Source organism: Balaenoptera ricei, chromosome 7 (assembly GCF_028023285.1).
Source record: "Balaenoptera ricei isolate mBalRic1 chromosome 7, mBalRic1.hap2, whole genome shotgun sequence".
In the NCBI taxonomy this organism is placed as follows: Eukaryota; Metazoa; Chordata; class Mammalia; order Artiodactyla; family Balaenopteridae; genus Balaenoptera; species Balaenoptera ricei.
Window position 1 is genome coordinate 64,304,217 of NC_082645.1, and position 23,964 is coordinate 64,328,180.

The 23,964-nt window shown below is 34.6% G+C and overlaps 1 protein-coding gene across 1 annotated transcript in view; it reads left to right on the top strand.

Moving 5' to 3' along the window:
• Positions 1 to 21,999, top strand: part of MTX2 (metaxin 2) — a 62,195-nt gene extending 40,196 nt beyond the window's left edge. Inside the window, exons 4-10 of the mRNA XM_059927268.1 lie at positions 3,578 to 3,650; positions 8,635 to 8,711; positions 9,976 to 10,068; positions 10,575 to 10,613; positions 11,004 to 11,129; positions 12,675 to 12,751; positions 20,602 to 21,999. Coding sequence (XP_059783251.1) covers positions 3,578 to 3,650; positions 8,635 to 8,711; positions 9,976 to 10,068; positions 10,575 to 10,613; positions 11,004 to 11,129; positions 12,675 to 12,751; positions 20,602 to 20,776 — 660 coding nt within the window. The 3' untranslated portion in view covers positions 20,777 to 21,999. The remainder of the gene's footprint in view (positions 1 to 3,577; positions 3,651 to 8,634; positions 8,712 to 9,975; positions 10,069 to 10,574; positions 10,614 to 11,003; positions 11,130 to 12,674; positions 12,752 to 20,601) is intronic.
• The last annotated feature ends 1,965 nt before the right edge of the window (positions 22,000 to 23,964 follow it).

Below are 23,964 nucleotides of genomic sequence, written 5' to 3' on the forward strand. Positions count from 1 at the left end.
TTGTGCTAACGTATCTTTTATGCACTGATTACCATTGCTATTGCAATAGACCCACACTGTCCAGTAGAACTTTCTGTGATGATGGAAATGTTCTGTTATTTGTACTGGCCAATAAATATGGTAGCCACTAGCCACATGTGGCTGTTGAGCCTGTGAAATGGCTATTGTGACTGGGGAACTGAATTAAAAATTTTATTCAACTTTAATCAATTTAAATTTAAGTTAAATAGCCACAGGTGACTAGTGGCTACCATACTAGACAGCACAGTTATAAATCATTGTTCTTATAGGGTGTGCTAAATTTTTTATTTAAATTATTTTATGTTGTCAATCACTTGAATTAGTTTAATAATTAGTTTAATAATTAGTTTAATAATGTATCCAACAGAGGAATAGGAGTTGGCTGAATTTTCCTAACTTTCCTTATTATAATTAGAACTACGTTTTTCTTTGGATTTACATAAGAATAAAAGTACGCAGACTGCTATTTAGAATTGAAAATAAAATGTGTTTTAGGTTGGTGTATCGTACCTGTTTTTTTTTTTTTTTTTTTTTTAGAGATTTCATGTAATGTCTGAAACATTTATATTAACATATTTCCATACAAATACAAATATAAGATTTTTAGAAATTTCATGTAATGTCTGAAACATTTATAGTAACATATTTCCATACAAATAACCCAATGAAAGTTTAGTATTAGTTGTTTTGTTTGTTTGTTTTTTTATACTGCAGGTTCTTATTAGGCATCAGTTTTATACACATCAGTGTATACATGTCAATCCCAATCGCCCAATTCAGCACACCACCATCCCCACCCCACCACAGTTTTCCCCCCTTGGTGTCCATATGTCCATTCTCTACATCTGTGTCTCAACTTCTGCCCTGCAAACTGGCTCATCTGTACCATTTTTCTAGGTTCCACATGCATGCATTAATATACGATATTTGTTTTTCTCTTTCTGACTTACTTCACTCTGTATGACAGTCTCTAGATCCATCCACTTCTCAACAAATGACTCAATTTCGTTCCTTTTTATGGCTGAGTAATATTCCATTGTATATATGTACCACAACTTCTTTATCCATTCGTCTATTGATGGGCATTTAGGTTGCTTCCATGACCAGGCTATTGTAAATAGTGCTGCAATGAACATTCGGGTGCATGTGTGTATACCTGTTTTAATTAGAGTATTTGAGGTGCTGATAAGAGATTGAAAATGCAAGTGAAAGGTGAAAGTACTATTTTGGAGCCTCAGAGATTTTTCTCCTATGCTACAAGAGAAAGGAGAAATACTGCTGAATCAAAGTCTGTTTTGGATTTGGAATTTTTATATTCTTGAAGACAGTAATGGTAATGTTTTGGTTTGCATTTTTAATGTTTGGATGAAAATACTGTGTTTGTGACAGACTTCTTTGTGATTAATTCAGATTAATATAGAAAATTTCTTTTGAATCAGGGATGAAGAATAATTGCAGTAAATGCTATAAAATTAATCTTTGGCTAAGTAGAATTGTGCCATCAATTGAGGTCTGTGGTAAGTTGAATGTTGTTAAATTGTTTAAAATTAAGCGAGTTATTTTTTAGTAAAGAAGTAAAAAATTCACAGGACTGGAAACACGGCTTTGATTGTAGAACGTTACAATTTTGCTTAATCTCTTTTAGTGAAACACAGCTTTTTGGAACAATGATTAATACAGTTACCAATATTCATGGAGGTTAGCAAAATATACCATATTTACTATTTTATATAGTACTATGATTGTTAACTAACAACTGAGTATTATTCTGACCTTTGAGAAGATGCATTAGCAGTTCTTTCAAATTCTTTTTGTTCTTCTGAAGGCCTAAACCCCCTCTTAGTCCTACATTCTCGGCAGACAGTTTTTTCTCCCATTTCACAGAATATGAGCACTCCCTCATTTTCTTGACCTTCTCACTTATCAGCTTGCAATCATCATCACTGATGCTGACCACCCCTTGCAAGTACAGTGGAAAAAGTGTCCTGTTTCCTGAAAAAAACAGATGCTTCCACCTGTGCTCTTATTTCATTCCTTTTTATCTTCTCATGGATCTTGTATGTCAGTTATTCTGCCTGGTTCTTGTCATTTCAGCCTATTTCCTATATATGTTTTAATGAGCTCAACCTTTTTCCATCATTGGGTACAGATACATATATAATAGAAGGGAGTTGACCCTTCTTAATTCCCTTCTTCCTTCTCAGTCTTCTTGAAAGGTCTCTTTATACTTATTCTAATTCTTCCCTTCTTAGCAATACGTGTTTTAACAAGCCTTCCGCATGACTTTGATGGTACACTGAAGCTGGAGAACCACTACCTGGAGTCCATACTTGTGGGCCAACCAAGAAGCTCACTATTATTGTTATAAATTGGGAGCATAGGTTATAGTATTTAGAGGACTTTTAGTTATACTTACATAGACATAGAGGAGTCAACTTTTGTTTGGGTGAGGTGCTGTTTAAACCTAGAAACAGTAATTGTTGGTAAATTGGTTAGGATTAGGTTTGGCTGTGAGTTATGGAAAACCCAAAATAGCAGTGGCTTAAAAAGATAGAAGTTTATTTCTTTTCTTTCTTTCTTTCTTTTTTTTTTAATACAAGTAATCCAGGTTTGGGACTGAATGATTATCAAAAACTTAGGCTTCTTGCCTCTTCTTGTTGCTCTACCATCTTCAACACTCAGCTTCTACTGTGATTCAGTTTGGCTACGGTGGCTGTAAGTCATCTTTTTCACATTCTAGTCAGCAAGAAGGAAAAAGAGGAGAGGTCATATCTCTTCTTTTTAAAGAAACCTCCCGAGCAGTTGCCCAGAACTTTGAGTCCCGTTGGCCAGAATTTAGACATTGGTCACACCCAGTTGGAAGGAAGCTTTGGAAATAAAGTTCTTATTTAAGGCAGTCATGTGTGAAGATATAATTAATGATTTTAAAAAATTGTTGTATAAAATTATATGGTTTGCATTTACCATAAATAATTTACCAGTTCCCTATTGTTAGACAATTAAGTCACTTATAAAATTTTTGTTGCTATAAACAAAGTAAAAATAAACAATTCTATATCTTTAAAAAGTGAGTTAATAAGCATGAAAGCTACACATTAGGATGTTGAGTATTACTGGAGAGAACTTTGAAGTAGTAAAAATAACGTTTTGAGAGTTTTCCCCTAAGACAGGAAAGATAAGGAATCTGTAAAGAGGAGTGGAAGTTAGTAATAGCTTATAAAGTTTGGACTTTAGTCATCTGTTAAAGAAAATTAAATAAATATACAGTATTGCTGACTTACATAAACTAATGCAGTAAAATAAGTGGATAATTTACATTTGTGTGTATAAATGCTTTAAGTTTTATACATTTACTGGTGTCTAAGTCATATTGATTTTGAGTATTGAAATGACATTTTATTTTTGTTTTAGAGTACAAATCTTTCACTTTAAGTTGATTCATTCTTTTTCTTTTCCTGAGCTATTACTTAAGTTTAGAAAAGAAATAAATAAAAAGTTGTGTTCGAATATGCATATACTTTCACTAGACTTACTGTAGACTTCTCTTGGTTGACAGGCCTTTTTGCAGATGTGTAATCTGCCTGTCAAAGTGGTTTGCAGGGCAAATGCAGAATATATGTCTCCATCTGGTAAGTGTTTTTTAGTTTTGTTTTTCTTCTCTGTTAATATTCTGCATTGATAAAATTGCAGTGATAGTCCAGTTTGTACCTAGATTTTCTAAATGCCTATATTTTTTGTTTACCCTTTGAAGAATTTTCCTGTTCTATAAAGTAACAGTTGCAAACTTGACAGTCTTGGGGTGACATGTCTGCTCATTTCAACTCTGTGGTCAGAGATGATTACTGGAAAGTTAGGGGAATTGTTTCAAATAGTAAATGTTAAGAAAATACATAATCTCAGATTTCCCCTAGTCTTATTTACATAAGACTGTTCCTTCTTCAGAAAACAAATTTTAATGTGTGAATCCATTTACTATTAAATACACTTCTCTAAATTGTATTCTCCCATTATGCCGATGGAAGAAGAGAGATTGTGGAATAATTAAATTAACATGTCATAGATCTGAATGTCTTTGGTTTCTGATTCTTTTTGTTTCATTTTAAGTTTTTAAGGTACTTTTTCTTATTAAGGTTTTAGCCTTTCTGCTATTTTTTATAATCAGTATTGCCTTTTCTGTGTATCATGTATTAGTAGATTAAGGTACAGTTTTAAATAAATATGATTCAGGTAATTTTTAATATAAAAATATAGTGCCACCAAATCTGATAAATAAATAGAATTGGTATGGGTTATTATAATTATGGTTTTGCTGGAGCAATAATAACACATAGGACCACTGCTTTATGAATAAATTCGTTGAATATAACTGATTGGTACAAGTGTGTTACGTTGCTTTTTAGGGAGACATTTATCGATCTCTTTATTGTGGTGATAATTTAGGAATGACTTGGATCGTTAGGAATGACATTTTTTTCATCATAAACTCTTAAGGGTGGTAATAATTGTCAACAGCTGTGAAGACACCCTCTCTATACACACTGAAAATTCTATATGAATACCTCTACATTTATAGGTTTATGAATATACATTTTAAAAACATTTCAATAAATGCATTTTTAGACTTATAAACATAGACATCTTTTAGATTCTTGAAGGCTATTAATTGAATCATTTTGTTTTAAATTTATACATAGGTTTTATAAACTTTATTGAATTCTGGTGAAATGAATTATATTGGGTTCTGTCCATCTTTTTCCTCTGTGTAGTCATACAAAGAGTGTAAATATACATATAAAAAGGTTAGTAATCTAATACTAAAGTTAATATCTTTGACAAATCAAGGAGAAGCCATATAGCTTATCCACCTATTTCCTAAAATGACTGTACTATATGTAGTATTACCTAGGTAGCTATCCATCTTTATAGATTCTAGGAAAGACAAACATAAATAGTATAGAGACTACAATACATGCATATATACATATATGCATAGGAGAAGTCTCCTATAGGTAGATGAAAATGGCACTTTCTATTAAGGTATTTAAATTTTATCATGTCTCTAGTATTTCTTTCATCATATGATTTGGGTGACCATGGGAATGTGTTATATTTAATTTGCTTGTTTGATCTGGTTGTTGGTAGATTTTTAAAGCAGAGAACATCATGGAATAGTCAGTCAGAAGACCACTTGGCTAAGAGTTAGGAAATTTTTAGTCTAACCCTTCTGTGACTTTGTCACATGTTAACAATTTTCTTGGGAAATTTCACTTCTCTTCTTTGAGCCTCAGTGGCTTCATCTGTAATATGAGGTGTTTGGATTAGATGACATCCAAGGTCCTTTCTATTTCTAATATTCTCTGAATAAATAAACTTGCTTGGCAACATCTTCTTGCTTTCTTTAAATATAATAGTTCCAAAAATGATTATTCTGCCTAAAATGAGAAGCAGGGCCTTCGGTTTTTTTTTTTATGACCTTTGATTGGTGCCAGAGAATAACTGTCTCACTCTGCCTTTGCCTGATCACCTCCAATAATAAGGATATAACACTGGCTCCACTTTAAGTCAGGCTAGTGACAGAAGACATTATTTAATTCTAATTTGTTGCCTTGATTTTTTTTAAAAAATTAATTAATTAATTTAGTTTTTGGCTGCTTTGGGTCTTCATTGCTGTGCACGGGCTTTCTCTAGTTGTGACAAGCAGGGGCTACTCTTCATTGCGGTGCGCGGGCTTCTCTTGTTGTGGAGCATGGGCTCTAGGCGCCTGGGCCTCAGTAGTTGTGGCATGCGGGCTCAGTATTTGTGGTTCGCGGGCTCTAGAGCGCAGCCTCAGTAGTTGTGGCATGCGGGCTTAGTTGCTCCATGGTATGTGAGATCTTCCTGGACCAGGGCTCAAACCCGTGTCCCCTGCATTGGCAGGTGGATTCTTATCCACTGCGCCACCAGGTAAGTCCCTTGTTGCCTTGATTTTTATTTATTTCTTTGTATTTAGACATATATGAGTATTCAACTGACTACCCACACTGCTTCCCTGCTTCAGAATCTACAATGCTCAAAGTATTTTTAAGAAAAGAAATAAAATACAGGCATACCTTGAGATACTGTGGGGTTTGCTTCCAGACCGCCACAGTAAAGCGAATATCGCAATAAAGTGAGTCACATGGATTTTTTTGGTTTCCCGATGCATATAAAAGTTATGTTTACACTATACTGTAGTTTGTTAAGTGTGAAATAACATTGTGGCTAAAAAAACACTATACATATCTCCATTAGAAATATTTTATTGCTAAAAAATGCTGACCATCGTCTGAGCCTTCAGTGAGTCAAAACCTTTTTGCTGGCGGAGGGTCTTACCTCCATATTGATGGCTGCTGGCTGATCAGGGTGGTGGTTGCTGAAGGTTGGGGTGGCTCTGGCCATTTCTTATTGTTTCTTTCATTGACTGATTGATTGATTGATTAATTGCTGCGTTGGATCTTCGTTGTTGTGCGTGGGCCCCCTCCAGTTGAGGTCAGCGGGGGCCACTCTTCGTTGTGGTGTGTGGGCTTCTCATTGCAGTGGCTTCCCTTGTTGCGGAACACGGGCTCTAGGTGCGTGGGCTTCAGTAGTTGTGGCACACGGCATCAGTAGTTGTGGCTCGCGGGCTGTAGAGTGCAGGCTCAGTAGCTGTGGCACACGGGCTCAGTTGCTCCGCAGCACGTGGGATCTTCCCGGACCAGGGCTCGAACCCGTGTCCCCTGCATTGGCAGGCGGATTCTCAACCACTGTGCCACCAGGGAAGTCCCCGGCCATTTCTTAAAATAAGACAGCATTGAAGTTTGCCTCTTCAATTGACTCTTCCTTTCACAAACGATTTCTCTGTAGCATGCAATGCTGTTTGATAGCATTTTACCCACAGAAGAACATCTTTCAGAATTGGAGTCAATCCTCTCAAACCCTGGTGCTGTTTTATAAACTAAGTTTATGTAATATTCTAAATTCTTTGTTGTCATTTCAACAGTCTTCACAGCATCTTCACTAAGAGTAGATTTTATTTCAAGAAACCACTTTCTTTGCTCATCCATAAGAAGCAACTCCTCATCCTTTAAAGTTTTATATTTATAACAAATATAATAATAATGAACATATTTGAAGTATTGTGAAAATTACCAAAATGTGATACAGAGACATAAAGTAAGCAAATGCTGTTAGAAAAATGGCACCAATACACTTACTCAATTCGGGGTTGCCACATACCTTCAGTTTGTAAAAACATGCAATATCTGCAAAGCACAATAGTGTGAACAATAAGACAAGGTATGCCAGTATAAGCTCTGTCTTCTAAGAACTCCAAACTGGATAATGAAAATGAGAAACATACTTTGATCTCAAAATGTACCACCCCAAAATACTCTTCAGTCTAGACATTCATTCACAAATAGTTTTCATTCTCTGGTCATATTATCTCAGAGGACCTGCACTATTTCTAGCAGTATAGTAGTTACAAAGATATCCCAAGTTAAAAAAGAGTATGATCTAATTCTTAATGCAGATAAGAAATTTTTTTCTCTTTCGCAAGATTTATAAAGCGGTAGAAAAAAGAAATGCAGAATTCAGTGTTTTTATATTGGTAAATGGAAATGTCTTCTAAATACCTCTGTTGAGTTGTATTCCAAAAGGCCTGCACTTCCTTTGTAATGTTGTCCTGTGGACGCAGATGAAGCTTTTGTTGGTGCTGTCCACCTCATCCATTACCCTCAGGCTGTCTAAGCCAGAGAGGAGTGAATCTGTTGAAAAGGACCACGAAGAAGCCTGCTGTTAGTGTGAACTCTATTTGAACTAGGTCTGACAGAGTTTCATCCTCTAGCATTTGAGGTAGACTTTACTGCTATTTGGAGATCGTCATCTCTGATAATTTCATCTATTATTAGTATTTAAAAAATGAAATATTACTTTTTTAATGTGGCATTTATTTAGGGAAACCAGTTTTTGTAAGCATACTAATTCTTTTTTCCCCACATGTGTTGGGAACATACTTTGTATTATAATTAATAAGCTAGCATACTTTCAAAGATTGTTATTGTCTTAATTCCTGATATTTTTGAGTCAGATACATTTATTAATGCACCATTATGTGCTTAAACAATTGATCTGAATGGGTACCTGAGATTTGAAAGTAGTAGGTTTAAAAAAAAAAAAAAAAAGCTTCATAAATGTAGTTTAAATATAGATTGATTCATTGTACTCTGAAGAGAAGGCCCAGTTAAATTTTTTCAGATCTATCAGTGGTCATGAACCAATGACTAGGCTTGGTTCATATAATTTGAATAATTAGTTATTTACTGCTATATAGTGATTTATTAGTGTTAGCTCTGGAAAGGGAATATTGTGATCTGTTATTACATATAAGAACTCTAGAAATGAATCTCCTTGTTTTTTTTCTTTTGTTTTAAAATTAGTAATTAATGTTTTACAATTTTTAGAATTTAACATATGCATTTAACTATAATTTTCAAAAGTCATAGTGTTAGGAAACTGTGTATTAATAAAACATATCCCAGTTTTGTGTTGATTTTCTTTTTAGCACAAACTTTAATTTATGGAGAGTGTTTTCACATTTTTTTTTCCCCTCAACAGGTAAAGTACCTTTTATTCACGTAGGAAATCAAGTAGTATCGGAACTTGGTCCAATAGTCCAATTCGTTAAAGCCAAGGTAATAAAAAAGATATTAAATACATTTGATCACAGTTACTTTTAAATAAGTCATTCATCATTCTTTAGGGTGTTGTAACATTTACGTTGATTTTAACCTAGTTTTACAAAATGCTGATATAAAGTACCAGAGAAATATTTCTAAAGAGTTAAGTTTTTTTTCCCCATAATGTAAGTCAATGGCAAAAGAGGCCATTTGATCTTTACGAAGTGATAGATAATTTTCTAACTCATGCTTATGAGAATTTTGGTCACAAATGAAAACTCTTCATTGTTGTAAAATATCAGGTTAACCTTTGAGAAGGGAGTTACAGAATATGTTTAAAAGTTGAATGTATCAATACTAATTCACCCATTTGAATTATTATTCAGTTTAGATTTTAATAGTTATCAAAGAACAACCTCCATTAACATTTTGGGGAACATGCTTCGAGAAGTTTTTTGCATATGTAGAAAAATACAGGTCATACTATTATGTATTATTTTGCAACCCTGCCTTTTAAAATCATCAATGTGTTTGGAAATTCTTCCATTTAATGACTATAGATATATGTTATCCTTTTAAATTGTTGCATAATATTCTATCATATAGATGTATTATAATTTATTTACTTAAGTCTTTATTGATGGACACTGAAGTTGTTGCCAATTTTCTGCTGTTATTGAGTGCTAATATAAATATTCTTGTACATACACCTTTGTACACTTGTTAAATTATCTCCTTAGGATAAATTCCTAAGAGTGATAATACAGTGTTATAGCGTATGCATTTTAAAAATCTTACAACTAAAGCTTATACTATTTTATGCATCCACTCATTACTATACTGAATTAGAATTTAAAAATTAGTGTCTATTTCCCTATCCTTTACTAATAACATTTAAAAAAATCTTTGACCACTTTGTAAGTAACACATGTCAATCTTTGGAATTTATTTTATTACTAAAAAGGTTAGTCTCTTTAAAAAAACAAGGTTTACTGACCATCATTGTTTTCTTCTTTTGTGAAATAATAATGTAATTTTGTCTCTTGAAAGATACATTTTTATAATGACAAGTAAATCCTTCTTATTAATATTTTGTAGTGATAGCAAAGTATTAATTATTTTTTCACATAAAATAATTATGTTTTGGGGGCATTTTGGAAATTAATCCATTGGACATTTGCAGTAAAACATTGATGTTATATTACTTGGTAGTAAGATAACTGAAAGTTTTTGTATATTTAATATGATGCTCTTTTAAAGTTTTTTAAATTCCCTTTAGGGCCATTCTCTTAGTGATGGGCTGGATGAAGTCCAAAAAGCAGAAATGAAAGCCTACATGGAATTAGTCAACAATATGCTGTTGACTGCAGAGGTATAATAGAAGATAATAGGCCTTGAAAATAAGCTTTTTCTCTCATAAAAGATCATCTTTCTTATGGGTTATGTTAAAGTTACTGAAAAATAGGAAAACAGTCAAGCAAATTCTAGGGCTAGTGTGGTTACCCAAATTATTTGATCATTATCTTTGAACAAGTTGCCTGATATTATCATTTCTAGTTTTTCTGTTTGTAAACAGGAGTGACTCTTGCCCACTCATTGTTTTATTTTGGTCTTGTGAAATTCACTTAAATGGTATCTGTAAAATACTTTAATGGCATTTAGAGATGTATTCTATGAATAAGAAATATTTTTATAGGTACCACCATTAAGTTTAATAATTCTATGTAGCAACATTAGCCAAGAAAAAACAAAAACAACCCTCACATATGTGACTTTTATGATGTTGGCTTATAAAAAATTACCCTGGCAAGAAATAACTTTCTTTATCCATTTTCTCTTTGATACTCTAAAGTTTTGGTGACTTTTTTTTTTTCCTAGTTGTATCTTCAGTGGTGTGATGAAGCTACTGTAGGGGAGGTGAGTGGTTCTGCAGCATTTATCTTAATTAAAATTTAATGAAAAAACACTTTTGCTCAGAATCATAAGTCCCTGCTCATAAATGAAACATTGTGGTTTATACCATTAGTGATATAGTTTTTCACTTTAATTTTGCTTGCACATACATTTTAGGGAAGCTGTGTGTCATTGTTTGATGTAACTGGTTGCAGAGTATGTGAAAGTTTATATATTTTTAAAGGGAATGGTTTAAAATTTTAATTTTTAGATTGCAAGCTATGTTTTGTTTTGTTTTATTTTTTCAGATTGCTCTGTTTGTGGTCTCTGGAAATATATTTCCCTTAGAATTTTATTTGTGAAAACAGGCTATGTCTTTAGAATCATGTTTTTAACATAATCTTTTTGCTTTAGATCACTCATGCTAGGTATGGATCTCCTTACCCTTGGCCTCTGAATCATATTTTGGCCTATCAGAAACAGTGGGAGGTCAAACGTAAGATGAAAGCTATTGGATGGGGTAACAAGACTCTGGACCAGGTCAGTTCAGATTGAAGTTGATAAAACCCTCAACTTTAATACATAAAGAAAAAAGATTTTTAATTGATAGTCCTTTAAAAAAAATCCCAGGGGACTTCCTGGCGGTCCAATGGTTAAGTCTCTGCGCTTCCAATGCAGGGGGCGCCAGTTCCATCCCAGGTCGGGGAAGTAAGATCCCACATGCTGCGCGGCTCAGCCAAAAAAAAAGCTCCCAACATAATAAAAAAAAATTAACAAAACATTTGCTCTTATTTTCTCTGACATGAAGTACTTTTTTGTTTTATAAAAATCACACATGCTTATTGTAAAACAAATTATGTAATACAGAAAACTTCAAAAATGGAATAAAAGTTGGCTGGAATCCTACTATCTAGAAATTGCCACTGTTAACTATATGGAGAACATTCTTCTAGGTGTCTCTTTTTTTTTTTTTTTTTTAAGAAATTCACGTTCTTTTATTTATTTATTTATTTTTTTATGACTGTGTTGAGTCTTCGTTTCTGTGCGAGGGCTTTCTCTAGTTGCGGCAAGTGGGGACCACTCTTCATCGCGGTGCGCGGGCCTCTCACCATCGCGGCCTCTCTTGTTGCGGAGCACAGGCTCCAGACGCGCAGGCTCAGTAATTGTGGCTCACGGGCCCAGTTGCTCCGTGGCATGTGGGATCTTCCCAGACCAGGGCTCGAACCCGTGTCCCCTGCACTGGCAGGCAGACTCTCAACCACTGCGCCACCAGGGAAGCCCTGGGTGTCTCTTAATAACATTTTCTTTAAATGGGGTCATATTATACCTGCTACTCTATAACCTAATTTTTTTTATCCATTCAGCAATACATTGTGGACATTTTTTTATGCCAATAAATATAGATCTGCAGCATCAGGGCTTAAAAAGAAAAACCCAACCCTGTTAGATGCAGTGCTTAATATACCTGCTTTTCTTTGGTCTTAAATTTACTGAAGTAGCAAAATTATAAAAATATATATCTTGTCAAGGTCATGAGTTTGAGCATCATTAAGCTAATTAATGTCTCTTTTTCAAGGATACCCCTAGTCCTAGTCAGCCAACTCATTGATGTGTGCCATTGGCCACAAGGGGGATTGGGTAAATGAATAGGGATGGAGTAGGTAAAATCTATTTCCACTAGTGGGAAAACAATTCAAATGTTTTTTACTCATGGTAGGTCAGCAGTGTCATCTTTATGAAGCAGATTTTTTAATATATGTGAAGTCATTTGATTATATGGATTCAGGAAAACATTTTTGTAGGGAGTCGAGTTTTGAGATAAAAGCTTTGTTGATCATAATCCTTATAAGTAACTTAAATGTACTTGTATTTACAGGAAATTTGCTCTCAAATTTTCTTCCTGTTTCTTATATAGAAATTATTACGTATGTTCTCTATGTGGTCTATAGTCTGATTTAAATATACTATAAATGGTTACCTATATTTATATTTTTATTATAAACTATGATACAAATTAAGTTTTAGACACATTTTATTGCTTTGCTAATTTAAATATTTTTCTTTGGGGTCTGTTGCTTGTGTTAGGTCTTAGAAGATGTAGACCAGTGCTGTCAAGCTCTTTCTCAAAGACTGGGAACACAACCATATTTCTTCAATAAGCAGTAAGAATTTATTCTTTTTAGTTAGTTTCTTTTCTATATTATTATTTTATCGTGCATATCGTATCAAACATTTTATCATAGAGGAATTGTTTTATCAAGAAATATTTATGAAAAGATTTAGTTAAAGTTCATTTTTGCATTCATTAACCATTTAATTTCTTGGGTGTCAGGCATAGCACTAGCTTCAGGGAGACCAAGATTTCTAAAATGCAGTGCTAGCTATTAAGAATTTTCTCCTGAGGGTAGACAGTGTAAACCAGTCATTATTGTATGATATGATAGAGGTTCTACTAGAGGTAGTTCAAGGTGCTTTGTATGGAACTATGACATCTTAACAAAATCTGAGCTTGCAAACTACTATTAAAACGTGAAGTGTAGCCATACTTGTCTGTATAGGATGATACCCTGAGGACTAGAAAAGTGAATAAAACTAAACCGTAAAAAATATTGTTGGATGGACAAGCATTATTATGAACTTTTCTTTTAAAATTTAATGAAAATATTTGTAAAGCATAGAAATAATTGTGAAGGATATAGATTAAATATATGTATGTGTATATATGTAAATTGAGTAATTCATGTTTTATTAAGACAGAATTTTTTTGTAATTTGAAAAATAATATCTAACGTAGGCAAAGAATGAATTTTCTTTTTTTTTAAAGTTACAATTTTAGTATATCAGAATCAGCTATCCTGTGATCCAGTTTAAGATGGGTTTAAATTAGCATTTTAACCTCATTGGTTTGCTTAGAATTCTAATCTTTTCTTGGCTTTTTAATAAAAATCTCTTGACTTTTAGATTGATAATTTTTAAAAAGGTTTATTTGCTATTATTTATTTCATCTTCATAGGCATTCATCTATAGCTATATCAAACATCTTTTGGTAGAGATACTAATATTTGTAGCAAAAATGACGATAGCTTAGAAATATTAAAGTTATATTAATGTATGTGCTATATAACTGATATTAAAATAAAATTGGGCTCTGTTGATCTTTTTTTTTTTTTTTTTAAGTGAAAGTTCTTTAGGGTCCCCAATAATTTTTTTTTTTTTTTTAATATTTTATTTATTTATTTATTTATTTATGGCTGTGTTGGGTCTTCGTTTCTGTGTGAGGGCTTTCTCCAGTTGCGGCAAGTGGGGGCCATTCTTCATCGCAGTGCGCGGGCCTCTCACTATCGCGGCCTCTCTTGTTGCGGAGCACAGGCTCCAGACGCGCAGGCTCAGTAATTGTGGCTCACGGGCCCAGTCGCTCCGCGGCATGTGGGATCCTCCCAGACCAGGGCTCGAACCCGTGTCCCCTGCATTGGCAGGCAGATTCTCAACCACTGCGCCACCGGGGAAGCCCCTCTGTTAATCTTTGAAGCAGAAAGGTCATAGAGTTCAAACCATGAAATCCTGGTAGGTAAAGTTTCTACAGCTATGTTCTTATTTCTAGTGATGTTTGCTATGCTGATTCTAGTTGTTTAGTCTCTAATACTAAAGAAAGTTATCAAAATGTTAGTATTATGTAGTCCCCTTTCTTTCTGATATAGGAATTCTTAGGAGCTGAAAAGCTCAGAAGGGGTGCATTTTATTGTTTGAAGTGCATCACTCTGTTTTAGGAGTTAGTTTTGTTATGCACCTTGTCTCCATGGGAAGCCAGGATAATAGATGTAACTTATTTTTCTCCTCATTTAAACTCAGTGTCAAAGAGTTAGTAGCCAGGTATCATTTGGCATGTGATCCAGTGGAAATATCAAAAATTTTTTTTCTTCATAAGGGTATAATTATTATTATTTTTAACAACTTTATTGGAGTATAATTGCTTTACAATGGTGTGTTAGTTTCTGCTTTATAACAAAGTGAATCAGCTATACATATACATATATCCCGATATCTCCTCACTCTTGCGTCTCCCTCCCATCTTCCCTATCCCACCCCTCTAGGTGGTCACAAAGCACTGAGCTATTTTACACTACCAAATGTAAAATAGATAGCTACTAGGAAGCAGCTGCATAGCACAGGGAGATCAGCTCGGGTATAATTATTTTTAAACTTGTAATGAAAAATTCAAAATTTAGAATAGGTGCAAAAACAATTGAGAAACTGTTTAACTGGTATTAAGATGTAGGTTTTTGAAATAATTTTACCTTATATGAGACTTAGATAAACATTTTTATGATTGAAGTATAGAATAGTTTTAATTTTTAATTTACCCAATTGTTTAATATTAAAATTTATTTCCCTGTGTATCCTCTCCTTACCCTCTAAAATTAGAATCAGCTTTTCTTCTAGCTTACCTACTAGACATGTTGAGAGACCTCATGAAAGAAACTCAGTAGCTTTACTTGATGAGAGAAAGGGAAAGATAGTTGAGGGAGATCTTGCAGCAAGAATAGTAATTGGGAAAAGAGGACAAAGAAGCTAAATGGTGGAAAGGAAAAAGGAAAGTGAATTTGAAAAAAATTAGAAATAATACAAAGTAGATACTAACAATTGTTGTCCTTTTTATCCTTCATAATATATAGTTGGTAGCTTTTAAATATTTAAATCATATTTCTAAAATGCAACTCAAACAAAATCTGTGTCATCTGTTGTATCTGTAATCTTGCTGATGTGATATCTGTTAAGACACCTACACAAAGACTGGGTAATTTATTCCCTTTCACCTGGTGAGTGGATTTGGAATAAAAAACTAAAACTTTTCTTGAAGTGATATTTTCATGTTACCTTTTCAATAAAGGGGAAGAAGAAGAAAAAAATAATTTTTCTAAATGTAATCAGGATAGAAAGAGTTAATACTACTCCAAAGCATTTATGAACTCCATGAGGGTCTGTGTTTTCCAAACAAAACCTATTAGAGGAAGCTCAGTAAATGTTGGTTAAGACTAGATTAAATGGAGAAATTGGAAAAGGAGTTAGGTTTGAAAAAGAAAAAATACTGCTATTAACCATTAAGGAAATGATAAAATTTGAAAATATACCTTCATATACTGATAGGAAAGTATTTTGAAGAAATGATGCAAAAATTATACTTGGGAACCTTAAGAAAAATTTCAGGGGGTAATGGGATTTCATTGAAGTTTATTCAATTGAGAAATCACTGGTTAAGAAAATTAAGGGGAAATTGCTCAAAAATATCCAAAAGCAAAATATAGCAAAGTTGATGGCAAGGGGCTTGATTTACAAATTTGAATGATAGTCCTAAAGATCAGTGATTGATATATAAAGAAAGGATATGTAGATTATTTCTGTTAGTATGAAGAAATGACAAGTTAATAGTATAATGGGAAAGAAAAATTAGGGAACATTCAGACAAAATTAATGTTTTTGAAACTAGACTGTGAAACGTATCAGAAAGAGAGAAAGAAATGTGGAACCATAATAATTGAAGAAAATGAAAAAGATAAGTACAAAAAAATTTTTAGTGGGAAAGGTTAGGAAAACATTCGCATTTTATGGTACCGTTTTAATTTTGATATTCAAATGAAAGAATAGTAGATAACCGGTGGATGTTAGTTGAACCTATTGTGGCAACAATTTTACAATATATTTATGTAAATCAAACCATCATGTTGTACACCTTAAACATATACAGTGATGTATGTTAATTATTTGTCAATAAAACTGGAAAAAAAAAGAACAGTAGGTAACCAACAGAAATGTGGAAAGAATGATAATGCAAGATGAGAAGGCAACAGTGTGAAAGATGTTGAAGGTCTTAGGAGAAGAGTTGCTATCTATATCCAAATTACAGTCTACAAACTACTTAGTAAGCAGAAGGGTGGAAATGTTGTTTTCTCTCCATATTGTATAGAAAAGGTAATTAAAACTGGAGGTACATGAAATCTTGGCTTGATTAAACAATTCAGTGGAAGTATTGGCTAAAGTGTAATTTTTTGTCCTTGTCTCTAATAGGAGTTGCAAATATTTTTCTGAGCTTATTGCTTTTTTTAAAAGTCAGGTTTATTGTGGCATAATTTACAAAAAGTAAAATTGACGCTTTTATGTGTATAGTTCTGTGAGTTTTAGCAGTGGTATACAGTTGTGTCCCCACTACCACAGTGTACTTTTTAAAAAGAAAGAATTGTGGGAATTGATAACATATATGTCAGAGTCAATTAATATAAGTAGTTGCTGAAATTTGTAAGGATTACAAAAAATATGCATTGTTATGTGTGTGGTTTTTTTTTTTCTTTTAAATTTCAGTTATTTATTTATTTATTTATGGCTGTGTTGGATCTTCGTTTCTGTGCGGGGGCTTTCTCTAGTTGTGGCAAGTGGGGTCCACTCTTCATCGCGGTGCGCGGGCCTCTCACTCTCGCAGCCTCTCCCGTTGTGGAGCACAGGCTCCAGACGCGCAGGCTCAGTAATTGTGGCTCACGGGCCTAGTTGCTCCGCGGCATGTGGGATCCTCCCAGACCAGGGCTCGAACCCGCGTCCTCTGTATTGGCAGGCAGATTCTCAACCACTGCGCCACCAGGGAAGCCCTATGTGTGTGTTTTGTTTGATTTAGTATAGTGTATTCTACTTCCTGTTAGATGTTCTAAAAGTAATTTGTCATGAAGTTGCTATCTTTAGGTAACATCAGATCAGTTTTTGTATGCTCATTACCCTACATGATTCAGGACCTTTTGAGTTATGTGGATGTATATTTGAAGCAAATAATATTTTGGCCACTTGAGGGGTACTTCTAGACTACTCTGGTTTGAACATACCTTCATACCTGAGCTCATTCAGAGCCTTCACTTATTGTTAAAAGATGCCCATCTACCCTACTGGAAGTTGCATCAGAGAATATATTCACCTTTTTTTAGGCTCTAGTACAAGAAGCAGAGGGTAGTTAATCCTAAATAAGGATTAGGAAAATAAATCCTAAATTGGTAAGATACACGTTTTAAGAAATATGTTTAGGGATCTGGAGGAGTTGGTGTTTATATTACTTCTCACAAAGTGCCTCAGCTCCATATTTATCCACCTTCTACATCCTTGGTTTTTACAGGTATCCATTTGTTATTGATTCTTCATCTGTAATGCTAGGATCATGGTGCTATTAAGTCCCAGGACACTTGTGATTTTTTTAAACTATCCTATTGACTACCCTCTTAAACATGGCCATAAATTGCACATTTGACTTTGATTAATACTTCATGAATGTGTCAAAAGAGGGAAGGCTTTGGAAGAGTGTGGATAACTACTGTTGAAAAATTAAATATCCTATACAACTTAGGTAGGATGCTTTCTTTTCTCTTTCATGTATTCACTCAGCAAATAACCATTCAGTTCCTTAGATACTTTGCTAAGAACTGTGGTTATAAAGATATATGCAGTGTTATCTTTAGAGAACTTAGAGTATAATGGGGGAAACATTAAGTAAACAGTTATAGTATGGTATGAGAAGTACTTCACCTTTTTATTGATTCATTAAACACATATTTATTGAGAACCTACTTTGGGCCAGGCATTGTTCCAGGTGTTGGGGACACAGCAGGAAACAAGTAGACAATGTCCTGGTAGAAAGAGATAGACAGTTAATTAAAAACAAATATTAGATAGTTTTAAGTGCCATATAGAGAATTAAAATAGGATCACATCACAATAAGCGGCTATATGTCCACTTTAGTTTGAATGATCAAGGGACGCTGACCACTCAAACTAAGATGTGACATTTAAGTTGTATTCTGAAAAACAAGGAGGAGCCAGCAGTATGAAGTCAAGGGCAGAGTGTTCCAGGCAGCAGGAATAGTTGGGTCAAGGCCCTAAGATTGGCTAGAGTTTATGTTCAAATGGAAGAAGCAAAACCATTTATGGTTGTGTGTTGAAAATGGTAGGAGATGAGGCTGAAGAGGTAAGCAGGAGCCAGATCATCTAAGATTTGTGTGTTTTGGATAAGGAGTTTGGCATGTTAGTGTAAGTGGAGTGGAAATTCATTCGAATGTTTTATGCTTGGAGGAGATATAGATAAGTGGTGGCATTCAGGACATATTTTGGTGGTTGTGTCTCACCAGGCTTGCTAATGGATGTGGGAGGGTAAGAGAAAGAGGGGACTGAAGAGTAACTCAGATTTTTGGCTTGAACAGGTGGTGGGTATTGGTGACTTTTATTTTGGGAAGATGAGGGGACAAGCAGGTTTGAGATGCTTATTCAACATTCAAGTGGAATTGTTATATAGGCCTTTGAATGTATGATTCTGGACTTTAGGGGAGAGACTCAGATTGGAGATAAATATTTTAGGAATTAGTGGCATGAAGAGATACAAAGCCATGCAACTATTAAAAAAAAGTCATTCATCAGTGGCGATCAAGGCCACATAGCTAGTAAGTGACAGAATTAGGATTTGACGAACCCCCAAATCTATTCTGCCAAACCAGATTACTGCAACATATTTTTACATTTTAGGTCGACTAATGTGTTTTCTCAGTAACTTTATCACTGTAGGGCTGACAGCAATAATTAGTTCATAATAATGATCGTATTTTCTCCTTTTAGTAATATTGTACTAGTACAGTACAATGAGGGGGCTCAGGGTGCTGACCCTTTGCTGCAGCTGAAAATCCATGTATAACTTTACAGTCAGACCTCTGCATCTGTGGTTCTGCATCTGCAGATTCAGTCAACCCTGGATTGTGTAGTATTGTAGTACGTATTTACTGAAAAAAACCTGTGTGTAAGTGGACCTTCACAGTTCAAACCGGTATTTTTTAAAAATTAATTAATTAATTAATTTTTGGCTGCATTGGGTCTTTGTCGCTGCGCACGGGCTTTCTCTAGTTGGAGCGAGTGGGGGCTACTCTTTGTTGCAGTGCGCGGGCTTCTCATTGTGGTGGCTTCTCTTGCTGCAGAGCACGGGCTCAGTAGTTGTGGCTCACGGCTCTAGAGCGCAGGCTCACAGAGGCGTGGTGCACGGGCTTAGTTGTGGCGCACGGGCTTTGTTGCTCCACGGCATGTGAGATCCTCCCAGACAAGGGCTCGAACCCGGGTTCCCTGCATTGGCAGGTGGATTCTTAACCGCTGCGCCACCAGGGAAGCCCTCAAACCAGTGTTGTTCAAGGGTCTACTGTAATTATTTTAACGTAATATAGATGGGTGATGTCCCATTTATAGACCGTTAGTAGCAAGGTAGATAAATTTCATCTTTTTGTTAGTAATATATAATTAAAGGGAAAAAAAACACAGAAAAAATTTTGTTGAAGCCATTCTTACATCTCCTTCAGAAGCTAAGTTTACTTTTAAAATGGTAAAATTAAAATTAAATCATGTTGTAATATGATGATCAGGTAATCTGGTATCATTCTGTTTTCCTAGCACCACAGTGAAATCCTCTGCTTTGACAGCATTTTGGTCATGCATCTACAAAAGCACTTACTAAATTGTGTTGTGGTAATTTATGTTTTGTGTCCATGTCTTAGAATATCTTTCTTGCTTTTATATCTTTAGCATCTGGCATAGTTCCTGGCACACTGGAGACCTGTTGTATATATTTAGTGAATAAATTAATGAATAAAATGAATATGATCATTTACACCAATATTATTATTATTTTAAGGTTACATACTATATAAGTCCATTTGTATTACATTCTTTTTTTTTTACACCAATATTATTTTAACACATTTAAATGATGCTATTTAAAAAAGCAAGTCACACAACTAGTAAATCATAGTTTAAAAGATCTTTTTTTCTTTCATATCTTATAACAGAAACTCTAATAAAATAGAATAAATTCTATCAAGTTGGGGTAGGATTTATTGCTTACATGACTTTTTTTCTTTTAAATAGATGAATAAAGTGTTTAAAAAAATAGTATATAGTCTACCGTACAAGTTAAACACTGTTCATGTTACTCTCATTTCTGCTTTTGTCTTAGGCCTACTGAACTAGATGCACTGGTATTTGGCCATCTGTACACCATTCTTACCACACAGTTGACCAATGATGAACTTTCTGAGAAGGTGAAAAACTATAGCAACCTCCTTGCTTTCTGTAGAAGAATCGAACAACACTATTTTGGTAAAGTCAGCTCATCCATCAGATTGTCTTAGAGTCATGTGTTAATTTAGTTATTATTTTTAAAAAGTTTAACTTTTGAAATATATGTTACTTGAATGATGTAATAGATAATGGTATCAGAATTTTAAAACCAAAAATACTGCTTTTCAAAACCTCAAAACAAATTACATAATGTATACGTGTACCTTATACTGCTATTTGTGTATACATTAAAATAATTTTGAATGATTTCATTTGATATGTTGTACTCTATATCTTGAAATTTTTGGTTTTTTTGACACATGTATGCATATAAAAATAAAGCTCAAACAACTCTGTGGCCGGTGTATTTACTTTCTTTCCATCTTTCTGAAAGCTACTCTCTGAGCTTTATACATGGAATAAACAGTGTCTTTTCTAAGGCAATAATTTGTATTCCATACTCCCAAGATTACTTTGCTAGATGTAATGCATGGTAAACCTGGTCATGGGAAGAATGTTCTTAACAGTGAGCACTTAGAAAATGCGCTTGATTACAAAGTGATTAAATCCTGGAACAGATTACCATTTAAGAGCATTTTTCTTATCTAAACTTTATTGAACTTAAAAACATTTTATCAGAGCAGCTATAATTTACATTTGATAAAGGGATAAGTTTCAAGGACCTTATTTTTTTGAAACTTCTTTTTGGAGAAAATAATATTTTAATAATGCTGTTTTATTCCTTTTGTGGGGAAGAGAGTATAGATTTCACAGAAGTATCAATTTATACATAAGCATAAAAGATTATATGCTGTATTTCTTTCAATTTTTCTAATATTTTATGTAAAGCCAGGGATGCTATAAGAGTCCGATGTACAAATAATTTCTTGAAAATGTCTAGAATAGTAGTACTTCTATATTTCTTTTTATGTACCAGACATTTTAACTCATTTAATCCTTACAAAAACTATGAAGGTTATTATTCCCAGTTTACAGAAGGGGAAATGGAGACACAAAATGGGTAATACCTTGCCCAAGGTCATAAGGTTAGTAAGTGGTAGAGTTGGAATTCAAACCTAGGCGTCTGGCATCTGTTTGGCTTTTAAAGAACACTACATTTTTTTTTTTTTTTAGGATTATAGATTTATACCTTATAAGGGATGTATTAGGTTCTCCTTAGCCCAAGTCCCACATAAACTTTGGGTACTCCCTTTTGACTATAGTGCTGTTTATTATAGCTTTCCTGAACTGATTTTGTAATTTGTTTTATTATTAAAATAAAAATTCCAAGTTACCTCTGCTTTTGTACAATTTTTATGACAGGTTTTTTTTTTTTTTTTGGTATGTATTTCTGTATGCTTGTTTTATACTGAATGATGCTCTTTTAATAATACCATAAAGTTCATTTCATAGAACAAGTACCTTCTGTACTCAGTATATAAAATCTAGACTTTTTTCTTCGAGTTTTTTGGATATAAAGATATTACAAAACATGGGCTCTGATATTTTAATCTTAATCATTACAACTGGCTGTATTATCTTAACATGAGAAACATTGGCAGACAATGGTGGTTTATTCCAAGATGAGATATTTACTCTTATTTAAGACTTACTATGGATCACTTTGATAGAGGTCTTGTTTTTCTCTAGTGTTGAGTGAATCACCATCAAAACAGAATGCCTTAAAAAGTAGAGGGCTTCCCTGGTGGCGCAGTGGTTGAGAATCTGCCTGCCAATGCAGGGGACACGGGTTCGAGCCCTGGTCTGGGAAGATCCCACATGCCACGGAGCAACTGGGCCCGTGAGCCACAATTACTGAGCCTGCGCATCTGGAGCCTGTGCTCCGCAACAAGAGAGGCCGCGATGGTGAGAGGCCCGCGCACCGCGATGAAGAGTGGTCCCCACTTGCTGCAACTAGAGAAGGCCCTCGCACAGAAACGAAGACTCAACACAGTCATAAATAAATAAATAAATAAATAAATAAATAAATAAATAAATAAAAGAACGTGAATTTCTAAAAAAAAAGTAGAAACCTTGACATTCAGTTATGGTTATTTAATACCTGCTTTTATCTTTTAAATTTGGGTCCATCAAGCCAAGTCACAGTAGCTAAAAATTACCACTGAAAAGCTAGTTTGCTGACCAAAGAGTTAAAGGTTTTCCTGCCAAAACACTTAGGTGTGTATTGAATTTTAAAGTAAGTAGTATGGGCTTCCCTGGTGGCGCAGTGGTTGAAAATCTGCCTGCTAATGCAGGGGACACGAGTTCAAGCCCTGGTCTGAGAAGATCCCACATACCGTGGAGCAACTGGGCCCGTGAGCCACAACTGCTGAGCCTGCGCGTCTGGAGCCTGTGCCCCACAACGGGAGGGGCCGCGATAGTGAGAGGCCCGCGCACCGCGATGAAGAGTGGCCCCCGCTTGCCGCAACTAGAGAAAGCCCTCGCACGAAACGAAGACCCAACACAGCTAAAAATAAATAAATAAATAGAGTAGGTATTAAAGTAAGTAGCATGATTCCTTATTTAAATTAAAATTTAAGTCATAAGTAGTGAGAAAATTTAAATCAAGATAGGTATAGCCTACCCTGTCATTTGATGACTTCTGAATGGTGTACGTTGTTGGGTTTAAAATAACTACAGTCATCCAGGACCTCCCACAAATATCAAAATCTTTGGATGCTTAAGTCCCTCATATAAAATGGTACAGTATTTGCAATAACCTATACACATTCTCCCATATACTTTATTATTATTATTTTAAATTATTATTAATTAATTAATTTATTTATTATTTTATGGCTGTGTTGGGTCTTCCTTTCTGTGCGAGGGCTTTCTATAGTTGTGGCAGGCGGGGGCCACTCTTCATCGTGGTGCGTGGGCCTCTCACTATCACGGCCTCTCTTGTTGCGGAGCACAGACTCCAGATGTGCAGGCTCAGTAATTGTGGCTCACGGGCCCAGTTGCTCCGCGGCATGTGGGATCTTCCCAGACCAGGGCTCGAACCCATGTGCCCTGCATTGGCAGGCAGATTCTCAACCACTGCGCCACCAGGGAAGCCCCTCTCTGTCTGGTTTTGGTATCAGGGTGATGGTGGCCTCGTAGAATGAGTTAGGGAGTGTTCCTTCCTCTGCAATTTTTTGGAAGAGTTTGGGAAGGATGGGTGTTAGCGCTTCTCTAAATGTTTGATAGAATTCACCTGTGAAGCCATCTGGTCCTGGACTTTTGTTTGTTGGAAGATTTTAAATCACAGTTTCAGTTT